The 12513-nt window shown below is 38.4% G+C and overlaps 1 protein-coding gene across 1 annotated transcript in view; it reads left to right on the top strand.

The window, feature by feature from the left end:
• TTN (titin) overlaps nucleotides 1-12513 on the top strand; it is a 333475-nt gene that overhangs the window by 265320 nt on the left and 55642 nt on the right. The window contains 15 exon segments of the mRNA XM_042444851.1: nucleotides 649-948; nucleotides 1331-1624; nucleotides 1740-4700; nucleotides 4790-5110; nucleotides 5202-5486; nucleotides 5634-5933; nucleotides 7041-7343; nucleotides 8574-8849; nucleotides 8954-9253; nucleotides 9345-9647; nucleotides 10236-10535; nucleotides 10629-10916; nucleotides 11020-11316; nucleotides 11408-11710; nucleotides 11811-12116. Coding sequence (XP_042300785.1) covers nucleotides 649-948; nucleotides 1331-1624; nucleotides 1740-4700; nucleotides 4790-5110; nucleotides 5202-5486; nucleotides 5634-5933; nucleotides 7041-7343; nucleotides 8574-8849; nucleotides 8954-9253; nucleotides 9345-9647; nucleotides 10236-10535; nucleotides 10629-10916; nucleotides 11020-11316; nucleotides 11408-11710; nucleotides 11811-12116 — 7137 coding nt within the window.

The following is a 12513-nucleotide window of genomic DNA, read 5'->3' on the forward strand; positions in this document are numbered from 1 at the left end:
GACATAAGCCATTGTAGCACTATACAGCCCCTATGCAGAATAGCAGCACAGGGCAATATACATGGACATATGCTTGAATTGCACAATGGCCAAATCACAATGTGCAATGGCCACAGAGAAAAACTGACAGCAGCACAGAGTAGGAGAATAAACCCCAAAACACACACCACAAGATGAACAAAGAGAAATGTATAATAGGGTAAAAGCAAAAGGAGGAAAGCAGGACAGGCAGAGACACCACCCAACCACTCACCCCATCTGAGGACACCATAACACCCCGTCTGTGCATGACACATTGGGCTGGCTATGATGGTAACCAATGTCATACATCGGACAATGATTCTTTCAGCATTCTGTCCTGAACATTGCTGGTTGCGTGACAATGTTTGCATCTTGGCCTTCTGAATGTGCCTATTGCATAGTGTTGTGCTCTGTATTCCTTCACTTCTGCAACTGCCTGATGAACATCTGTGATGTAATAGTGAGTTCTTCACATAGTTAGTATGTACAGCACCTACTCTATATCCATCTGTCACTTTCTGAATTCAGGCCACAGTATTATTTATATCCAGATTACATTTACCTGCCAAATATGTTTTACCAGTTATTGTTTATTAATGATTTTTTGGGTTTTTTGTATGACTGCAGATAAGCCTGGGCCTCCTAGGGACCTAGTGGTCAGTGAAGTTAGAAGAGACTCATGCTACCTGACTTGGAAGGAACCTGAAGATGATGGTGGCTCTGTCATTACCAACTATATTGTGGAAAGGAAAGATGTTGCTTCTCCTCAGTGGTTACCAATATCCTCCTCCTCTAAGAAACGCAGTATATTAGCAAGATACCTCATGGAAGGCACTCAGTATCTCTTCCGTGTTGCTGCTGAGAACCAGTATGGACGGAGTCCCTTCGTTGAAACCCTCAAGCCAATTAAGGCTATAGATCCAATTCGTAAGCACATTCCAGATTTTACTTGCTTTTAAAATAAGCTTTCTAAACTTTGCAGTGTTGTTAATCTGCATACTATTCATGGGAATGTGGAGACATTTCATGGGCCAGAATCTGAATGCATTCCTCCAGTGGATTCCACTGGTTCTGCCAGAATCAATGATCCTTTGTCTCTCCTGCAGCACTCTGTGTACCCAAAATAGCTGATTTAGAGGGCTGAGATACTTTCTGAAATAGGTTTCTTGCAAAGTGGAGGACTGCAGCAGGAGAGCAAGGAGAAGAAAGTCCCAGTTACACTGGTATTAGATACCAAAATATATGGATAGATTCTGGACTATGTGTTTAAAAGTAGAAATGTTAACCCTATTTTCATCATCTTCTAAAGATCCTCCAGGTCCACCAAAGAACTTGCATCATGTAGATGTTGACAAGACAGAAGTTTCTCTTGTTTGGAATTGGCCTGATCGTGACGGCGGTTCTGAAATAACTGGATTTCTGGTGGAATACCAAGAAGAAGGTGCACAGGACTGGACTAAATTCAAAACAGTCCCTGTGCCAGAGTGTGTTGTTACTGGTCTAACTCAAGGAAAGATCTACAAGTTCCGTGTGAAAGCTCAAAACATTGCGGGTCTTAGTCTGCCAGACACAACCATACCAATAGAATGTCAAGAAAAATTAGGTAACATCTTAATTTGTACTACATTTTTTTGTATTCACCGTTTAATTTAACTACTCAAATGGGAAAACTATATGGTAATATCTATGTGTGTAATTTTTTTTTTTTTTCATTTCAGTACCACCATCTGTCGACCTGGATGTGAAATTAATAGAAGGCCTTGTTGTTAAAGCTGGCAGCACAGTAAGATTCCCTGCAATCATGAGAGGTGTACCTGTTCCATCTGCAAAATGGGTCACTGATGATACAGAGATCAAATCAGAAGGCAATTACAAGATTGATACTGATAGTTATTCAACAGTTCTCACTATTAAAAGCTGCACAAGAAAAGACACAGGAGAATATCTACTCACAGTATCTAACATAGTGGGAAGCAAAACTGTACCTGTTCATCTAACTGTTTTGGATGTTCCTGGTCCTCCAACTGGCCCAATTGATATTCTAGAAGTAAGTGTAGATCACATGGTCATTGCTTGGAGACCTCCTAAAGATGATGGTGGAAGTCCTGTGATTAACTATATTGTTGAGAAACGAGAGTCAAAGAAAGAAACCTGGGGAGTTGTCAGCTCTGGAATCAATCAAACTAGAATTAAAATACCACGTCTGCAGAAGGGCCACGAATATATTTTCCGTGTTCGTGCAGAGAATAAGATAGGCATTGGTGCACCTCTTGACTCACAGCCAACAGTTGCTAAGGCTATGTTTGATCCACCATCCCCACCTGGTAAACCAGCAGTTCATGATATTTTAGAAAATGCTGCAACAGTCACCTGGTCTATACCAAAATCTGATGGTGGAAGTCCAATAATTGGATACATTCTTGAACGTCGTGAAATCTCAGGTAAATGGATACGTGTCAACAAATCCCCAGTACTCGATCTGAAATTCAGAGCAACAGGACTATTTGAAGGCAGCACATATGAATTCCGTGTTTTTGCAGAAAACAGTGTTGGCATAAGCAAACCATCTCCAGTTTCTGATCCAATAAAAGCATCACGTCCTATCACACCACCTGGACCTCCCATTAATCCAAAGCTGAAAGATAAGACCAGAGAAACAGCTGAACTAGTATGGACAAAGCCACTCAAAGATGGTGGAAGCCCTATTCTAGGATATGTTGTAGAATGCCAGAAAAGTGGAACTACACAGTGGAATAGAATTAATAAAGATGAACTAATTCGACAGTGTGCCTTTACTGTACCTGGACTAATTGAAGGGAATGAATATAGGTTCCGTATAAAAGCTGCCAATATTGTAGGAGAGGGAGAACCTCGAGAATTGCCAGAAACAGTTCTTGCCAAAGACATTCTTTCCCCGCCAGAACTAGAACTGGATGTGACTTGCCGTGATGTAATAACTGTCAGAGTGGGCCAAACAATCAAGATTATCGGCAAAGTGAAAGGCCGGCCAGTCCCTGAAATAACATGGTCTAGAGATGGCAAAACACTAACAAAAGATCAACGTGTAGAAATTATTCATGAATTCCCTCATATAGAACTGCAGGTGAAAAAAGCTGTAAGAGCAGACCATGGCAAATACCTTATCACAGCTAAGAATAGCAGTGGACATGCACAAGCATCAGCCATTGTTAATGTACTAGACAGGCCTGGGCCTTGCCAGCACCTGAAAGTAAGCTATGTCACTAAGGATTCCTGTGTTGTTTCTTGGGATAATCCTGAAGATAATGGTGGCTCAGAAATTACAAATTATATAGTTGAGTGTCGTCACCCAAGTCAGAGAGGCTGGTCAATAGTTTCTTCTGATCTTACTAAACGGTTGGTAAAAGCACATCTTATCGAAAATCATGAATATTTCTTCCGTGTTTGTGCAGAAAACAAAGTAGGTCCAGGCCCAGTTGTTGAAACCAAAACTCCAATCCTTGCCATTAATCCTGTTGATAGGCCAGGTGAGCCTGAAAACCTTCACATTGCAGAAACAGGGAAGACATTTGTATATCTGAAATGGCGGAGACCTGACTATGATGGTGGCAGCCCTAACTTAACTTATCATGTTGAGAGAAAATTGAAGGATTCAGATGAATGGGAAAGGGTGCACAAAGGTAGCATTAAGGAAACACACTACATGGTTGACAAGTGTGTTGAAAATAAGATTTATCAATTTAGAGTCCAGACCAAGAATGAAGGAGGTGAAAGTGACTGGGTGAAAACAAGTGAAGTTGTTGTTAAAGAAGAAGTGCAGAAACCAGTTCTTGATCTGAAATTAACTGGAGTACTCACTGTGAAAGCTGGTGAACCAATTAAAATAGAAGCAGGACTTAGAGGTAAACCACAACCAGAAGTAATTTGGACAAAAGATTCTGCAGATCTATCCAAATCTCCAAGGGCCAAAATCGAAACAACTTCAGATGCATCTAAGATCCTTCTGTCAAAAGCAAGGCGCACTGATGGTGGTAAATACACTATTACTGCCACAAATCCTGTTGGTAGTTTTGTAGCATATGCTACTGTAAATGTTTTGGACAAACCAGGGCCTGTACAAAATTTGAAAGTCTCAGATGTATCAAGCGACCGATGTACAGTCGGCTGGGATCCACCTGAGGATGATGGAGGTTGTGAAATACAGAACTATATTTTGGAGAAATGTGAAAGTAAACGTATGGTTTGGACTACCTACTCCTCCTCAGTCATGATGACCTATGCGCATGTAACACATCTCATTGAAGGCAATGAATATATATTCAGGGTTCGTGCAGAGAATAAAATGGGAACTGGTCCACCAACAGAGACTAAGCCAATTATAGCAAAAACCAAGTATAATAGACCTGGACGCCCTGATCCTCCAGAAGTCACTAAGGTCAGCAAAGAGGAAATGACTGTGGTTTGGAATCCACCAGAATATGATGGTGGGAAATCAATTACAGGATATATATTAGAGAGAAAAGAGAAACGGTCATTGAGATGGGTTCCTGTTACCAAAACTGCAATCCCTGAAAGACGCAAAAAAGTTCAAAATCTTATTCCAGGACATGAATATCAGTTCCGTGTCAAGGCAGAGAATGAAATTGGAATTGGAGAACCAAGTTTCCCTTCAAGGCCAGCAATAGCAAAGGACCCAATAGGTACTGACCTTCCAAATTTAATTGTATTGGTAATGTATATTGAAAGCTCACTGGAATGCTTACTCCTGTACTTTTATGTTGTTTTACAGAACCACCTGGTCCTCCCACTAATCTTAAGGTTGTTGACAGTACAAAGAGTTCTATTACACTTGGATGGGGAAAGCCAGTCTATGATGGTGGTGCTCCAATTATTGGATATGTGGTAGAAATGAGACCAAAAATGGAAAAAGCAGGTCCTGATCAAGGATGGAAAAGATGCAATGTTGCTGCACAAGTTATTCACACTGAATTTACTGTGACAAGCCTGAATGAGAAAGAACTATATGAATTCCGGGTTTCAGCCCAAAATCAGGTTGGCATTGGCCGGCCAGCTGAACTGAAGGAAGCTGTTTCTCCCAAAGAAATACTTGGTAATTTTGCAAACTAGCCATTGAATTAAATGCTATCTATTTATTATCTTAAAATTACTTTAAAACTTTATACTTTTTGTTATTTTTTCAGAACCTCCTGAGATTGACTTGGATGCAAGTCTACGAAAGCTAGTTACAGTCAGAGCAGGATGCCCCATAAGGCTTTTTGCCATTGTGAGAGGACGACCAGCACCTAAAGTCACCTGGAAGAGAGTAGGAATTGACAATGTGATCAGAAAGGGCCAGGTTGACCTAGTTGACACAATGGCCTTCTGTGTAATTCCTGATTCTACAAGAGACGACTCAGGCAAATACTCCTTGACACTTGTTAACCCTGCCGGAGAAAAGGCTGTCTTCGTGAATGTCCGTGTTCTCGGTAAGCAACAGCAGCAACATTATCATCTGTTCTGTTTTATCATATTTATGCACAATATTAATTCCAACTGCTTCTTTGTGGTAATGTGCTGACCTGTTTTGAATTGTGGCTTAATACCTTCTATATATATATTTATTATTTTAATAGATACTCCTGGACCAGTAGCAGAGTTCAAAGTTTCAGATGTGACAAAAATGGCATGTCAGCTTTCATGGACACCACCTGAAAATGATGGTGGTAGTCCTGTTACACATTACATTTTGGAAAAACGTGAGGCTGATAGGAAGACCTGGGCAACACTTATTGGTGATGTAAAGAAGACTAGTTTCAAAGTTATTAATCTTGTGCCTGGTACTGAGTATTTCTTCAGAGTGACTGCTGTCAATGAATATGGTCCTGGTGTTCCAAGAGACACACCGAAGCCAATCCTAGCAACAGATCCACTTAGTAAGTATCAGTTCATATAGATTCTTTATTACTTTGTCGAACTGATTCTAATTTTGTATGGTTATTTATATAGACCCAAATCAATTTTAAAAATTAAAAATTAATATTTTTCATCATTTATTATGATACAGTAGCTGAATGGTAAACACTAACTGAACTCAGGAAGTTTGGATGTAATCTGGCATTTCCAATGTACTATCTAGTGCCACTGTTCACTTTTAATGCACTGAAAGTGTCAGAGTAAAATTTGATTGCACACAGAAAGAGTCTCCAAAACACTTAGATTAAAACCCTGTGCCCACTTACTTGGAAATAAGCCTCAGCGAATTAAATTTTATTTATTTCTGATTAGAATTGGCTAGTATTACACTGTTAGTAATTGGGAAAGGTTTGAAATGGACATTGCATTATGAGACAATACAATCTCTGTAGCTGAATGTCCACTGGCCTGTCTTTCATCTATGCAGACCCAGCTTTTAGTCTCATTTCTCACCCCAATTGTTGCAAACAGCATAAACCATGACCATACGGTATTTAAACATCAGATCCAGAACATGCAATTTAAAACTTGACACTTGTAGTATTGAGCAACAACTGGCATGTATGAATGAGCCATCACAAATCATATACTACAGAACAAACAAAAGCATGTGTTAATATCACAGTTTAAGCAATAAGAGTTATTAAGTGATGAGTAATGAAGCTGCAGTGCTATACACATATATAGCAAGAGAATCTATTTCCAGGGAAATATCCTTAGGAATAAATCTACATTTTGCAAAACCATTTAGTTTTGATATATTATGCATAAACGCATATAGCTTTGTTGAATTGTATCAACAAGTGTCAGAATTAAGACATTTTAATTCAGAAGACCTTTATGCATTCTTTTACTATATAGTGGCTAGTTGGTGATAAAAGTAAGTGAAGAACAAGAAGGCCAGAATCAGTAGTAACTGTATTAAAGAATCACTGGTCTTATAAATGATTTATTCAGAATAACATTTAAATGAGGGACTTTTAGCAGTAGTTGTTGTTTAAAGAACATACTGATTTAATCTAAGCATTTGTTGATATGTTAATATGCCTGATTGTTTTATTCTAAAGGTGAACCTGATCCTCCAAGGAAAGTTGAAGTGACTGAAATTACAAAACACAGTGCCACACTAGGCTGGTTGCCACCATTGCGGGATGGTGGTTCTAAAATTGATGGATACATTATTTCATATCAAGAAGAGGGTCAAGCTGAGGATCACTGGACACAGTACTCAATTGTAAAAGATCTTAACATTGTTGTTGCTGGCCTAAAAGAAGGAAAGAAATACAAATTTAGAGTGGCTGCTAGAAATGCTGTTGGAGTAAGTTTACCAAGAGAAACTGAAGGCATATTTGAAATTAAAGAACAACTGAGTAAGTAATTATTTTTTATAACTTGTACCACTAAAATTTACCTTAAACAAACAAAAAAAAACCAGTTTATCTAAACATTCACTATTACTTGCAAATGCAATGTTTTGGCCTCAAAAGCATTAAATATAGGTCTGAGAAAGCAGTTTCCTAATAATGTTTTGTTTCAGTTTCATCAAGCAAAGTTGCACAGATTTGTATTTTAATGTATCTCATCATTTTGACATGTAAAGTTTCCACATCTGAAAAAACAGAAAAATATAAATTTATTTAATAAGTAAATGTAAATATGATATTGCAGGTTGAGTATCCTTTATCCAAAAATCCAAAATCTAAAGTGTTCCAGAATCCAAACCATTTTTCATGGGTGACTGAGATAGTGACACTTTTGCCTTCTGATGGTTCAGTGCACACAAACTTTGTTCCATGCACAAAATTATTTTTTTTTAAAAAAACATTGTATAGAAAATTACCTTCAGGCGTTGTATACAAGGTGTATATGAAACATAAATTAATTTTGTATTTAGACTTGGGTCCCATCTCCAAGTTAGCTTGTTATGTATATACATATATTCCAGAATCAAAAAAAAAAATAAAATCCGAAATACTTCTATACCCAAACATTTCAGATAAGGGATACACAACATGTATTTAAGATATAGAATGCAAAATATATGGAAAAGCCCAAAGACAATATATTTATGATTCAAGGTTATCATGTTTGAAGAATATTGAATGTAATGCACAGAATCCTTTCAGAGTACACAATTCCAGACTACACACTATAATTCCACTTTAATTTACAATTGAATTTTGGTATTTGTAGTTTAGGGAGGGATACAGTACTTAGAATTCTCTGACACAGAGCTCTAGTATCTCACCACACTACATGACCCATGATTCTGTAGGATGCAGCCATGACAGTTAAAGTGGAATCAAAGTGCTATAATTTTGAAGTGTTAAAGGCTAGTTCCTTGATAATTCTATTACATGGAATGTAATACTAGTTTTGAACCATGAAGACTGGCAGTACACTTAGGTTTGTTTGCAAGAAATCTATACTACTTTAAAAAGAAGAAGAAAGAAAGTTATTTTTTTTTACTACAGTAATTGTGATGTCAGCTAAAGATTACCTGGTGCAAAATGATACAAATTGCAAAATGCAAAATTACAAAATTTATTAATTTTGTATAATCTTAAATGTATTTTTTCATTGTTTTATTTTTATTTCAGTGCCACCCAAGATTCTGATGCCAGACCATGTCAGTATAAAAGCTGGGCAGAAACTCAGGATTGAAGCCCATGTTTATGGGAAACCTCACCCAACCTGTAAATGGATGAAAGCAGACCATGATGTGGCTATATCTAGCCGGTTGGCTGTGCATAAAGCAGACAGCACTTCTGTTCTCATCATTAAGGATGTAACTAGGAAAGACAGTGATTATTACAGTCTAACAGCTGAAAACAGTTCTGGAGTGGCTACTCAGAAAATCAAAGTGGTTGTCATGGGTACACTGAATTTTCTTTTCCATTCTTAATTCCTTACATATTTTATCTTTAACCCATTTTCTCTTAGTAATACCTTACAAACATATATTTATATCTTTCTATAGACATCCCTGGTCCACCACAGCCACCATTTGAAATTTCTGATATAGATGCTGATGCTTGCAGTTTGTCATGGCACATCCCTCTTGAAGATGGTGGTAGTAACATCACCAACTATGTGGTTGAGAAGTGTGATGTCAGCAGAGGAGACTGGATAACAGTTGTTGCTTCTGTCACAAAGACAAATTGCAGAATTGGAAAGCTAACTCCTGGGCAAGAATATATGTTCCGTGTCCGTGCAGAAAATCGATTTGGTATTTCTGAGCCACTTCCATCTGATAAGATGATTGCAAGGTTCCCATTTGGTATGTCTGACTCAAACAGTGGCACAATTTTATTAGAACATTTCAAATGCTAAAAGGATGATATAATCTCTTCTTATCCCTTTCTCTACAGATGTTCCTAGTGAACCAAAGAATGCACGTGTTACCAAAGTGAACAAGGACTGCGTTTTTGTGGCATGGGATAGGCCAGACAGTGATGGAGGCAGTCCAATCACTGGTTATCTTATTGAACGTAAAGAAAGGAATAGTTTGCTGTGGGTGAAGGCCAATGATACACTTGTGCGATCCACAGAATACCCATGTGCAAATTTAATTGAAGGTCTTGAGTACACATTTAGAATATATGCTCTGAACAAAGCAGGTGCAAGCAAGCCTAGCAAGCCAACAGATTTTATTACAGCAAGAACACCAGTTGGTAAGTAAAACACTTGCATACCTGGATGATTTACAATTATTGTTATTAGTTAAATACAGCTTACGATCCATAATACAGTCAGCCCTTTATATCCACAGGGGTTCCATTTACCCCTCTCCCATGGATACCAAAAACTGTGGGACCTCAAGTCCTGTGGTTTTTAATGGCAGTGCGCCATGCATGTAGCTGCATTACTGTAGCCATGTGCACATGTCGCCATTAAGGACAATGGGGCAGGGCCATCCATGGATGCTCAAATCCACAGATGGCAAGCCTTTGGTTAGGACAGGTGGACTGTTGTACAATCCTATACATGTATAAGCTATATACAATGTCTAAGTTGTAAATGAATTAAGTCCTATTAGATGGGTTTAAGTTTACAGCCTGAATATTAGGAATATTAGACATAATCCTGACCCTGACAAAACAAAGCACTTTTTACTCTTATTGGTTTTAAAAAATATATATGTGACTAAATCTACACCAGTGAAATGAATGGGAGATGCATCTTGCATATTGAGTATCATTTGAAATTAGTTACATTAAATACCCAAACTGATGTACTAAACCTGACCTCACTGCTTTTAGATCCTCCTGGTAAACCTGAAGTTATTGATGTCACTAAGAGTTCTGTGTCCCTTGTCTGGACAAGACCAAAGCATGATGGTGGAAGCAAACTAATTGGATACTTTGTTGAAGCCTGTAAATTGCCTGGAGATAAATGGCTCCGATGCAATACCACGCCTCATCAAATACCTCAAGAAGAGTATACTGCAACTGGTTTAGAGGAAGGTGCACAGTACCAATTTAGAGCAATAGCAAAAACAGCTGTGAATATCAGCTGGCCTTCTGAACCTTCTGATCCAGTAACTGTACAGGCAGAAAATGGTAAGGAATACTATTAATATTAAGAAATGAATTTATCATTCTTATCAAATACTCTTTGAAATTTCCTGCTTTTTCTTTCCTTTTACCTTTCAGTACCACCGAAAATAGAACTTGGAGTAGGTATGAAATCCTTACTTGTAGTAAAAGCTGGAACCAATGTTTGTCTTGAAGCTAATGTGTTTGGCAAGCCTATGCCAACTATTGCTTGGAAGAAAGATGGGGAAATTCTAAAACCCATTGAAGGAATCAAGATAACCACCAAGAGAAACTTATCTACTGTGGAGCTCTTCAGTGTAAATAGAAAGCAGACTGGAGACTATACCATTACAGCTGAAAATACAAGCGGTTCAAAGTCAGCCACAATTAAGCTTAAAGTACTAGGTAGGCTACAGTTTAACATAAGATAAACTTTAAACCTGAGCTTTAGAAAATATACGTAGTAGTTGCAAAACATCACCCTCTATCTGTAATTTTCCTTCTGCAGACAAGCCTGGCCCTCCAGCTTCAGTTAAGATTACTAATATGTACACTGATCGGGCAATGCTTTCTTGGGAACCACCTCTAGAAGATGGAGGATCAGACATTACTAATTATATTGTTGACAAACGAGAAACAAGTAGGCCCAACTGGGCTCAAGTCACAGCCAATGTCCCAATCACTAGCTGTAGTGTTGAGAAGCTGATTGAAGGACATGAGTACCAATTCCGCATTGCTGCTGAAAACAAATATGGAGTAGGTGACCCAATCTTGACTGAATCAGCAGTGGCTAAAAATCCATATGGTAAGCATTTTTTAGTAGCTTATTTTATCCAGTTCATGATGTTTTCTATTTTAACAGTTATTAAATACATTTCAAATAATTATTTATATAGATGTACCTGGACCTTGTGATCCACCTATAATTAGTAATATAACAAAAGACTTCATGACTGTAAGCTGGAAAGCACCTGCTGATGATGGCGGCTCTCCTATAACTGGATATATAGTTGAAAAACGTGAAACAAAGGCTGTGAACTGGACAAAAGTGAATAGAAAGCCAGTCATTGAGAGAACCATAAAGGCCACTGGACTCCAGGAAGGAGCAGAATATGAGTATAGAGTAACTGCACTGAATAAAGCTGGACTAGGCAAACCTAGTGGACCATCTAAGGCAGCCTATGCTCGTGATCCTCAGTGTAAGTTGAACACATATGTATTCTTCTTGTATGACTTTGTGGGTGGGTGGGTCCACTCCCAATTGCATTATATGTAACTTTCTACTGCTTTCTTTCCCAGATCCTCCTGGCCCACCAGCATTCCCAAAAGTTGTAGATACCACTCGAAGTTCTATCAGCTTGTCTTGGAGTAAGCCAGCATATGATGGTGGAAGCCCCATTATTGGCTACCTTGTTGAAGTTAAACGACTAGACACAGATAACTGGGTCAGATGTAATTTGCCAAAAAATTTGCCAGATACCAATTATGTTGTGACTGGACTTACAGAAAACACAGAATACCAATTCCGCATTTATGCTGTCAATAAGATTGGATACAGTGATCCAAGTGATGTGCCAGACAAACACCTTGCCAAAGACATTTTAAGTGAGTAAAGTGAAAATAAACCGGACTAATAGTCTTAGTGTAAATTGCAGAGGTCAGTGTGGTGACTGAAGAAAATTAGAAGTGCTATACCAGGCTTAGAAGAAATACAACTTGTAGACCATGTGTAAATCCCTTTTAGCTGCATCAGTGCATCCCCACTCCATCCCACCCCACCCCCAGGCCCCCTATGAATGCATGGATTGGATCCAGATTTAGGTATGTATAATTGGCCTGGTAAAATTGGTTCCTTACCCCCCTTTTTTACCCTAGCAATTCCTCCAGCACCCTGAAAATGCTACACAGTTCTGGTACAAAAGGTCAGAGACTGTGATGACTGAAGTGATCTATAGTATTAAACCTGTATGATTAATTGCCCAGAGATCAGGTGGATATAGTT

The sequence above is a fragment of the Sceloporus undulatus genome, chromosome 1 (assembly GCF_019175285.1).
Source record: "Sceloporus undulatus isolate JIND9_A2432 ecotype Alabama chromosome 1, SceUnd_v1.1, whole genome shotgun sequence".
Classification (NCBI taxonomy): domain Eukaryota; kingdom Metazoa; phylum Chordata; class Lepidosauria; order Squamata; family Phrynosomatidae; genus Sceloporus; species Sceloporus undulatus.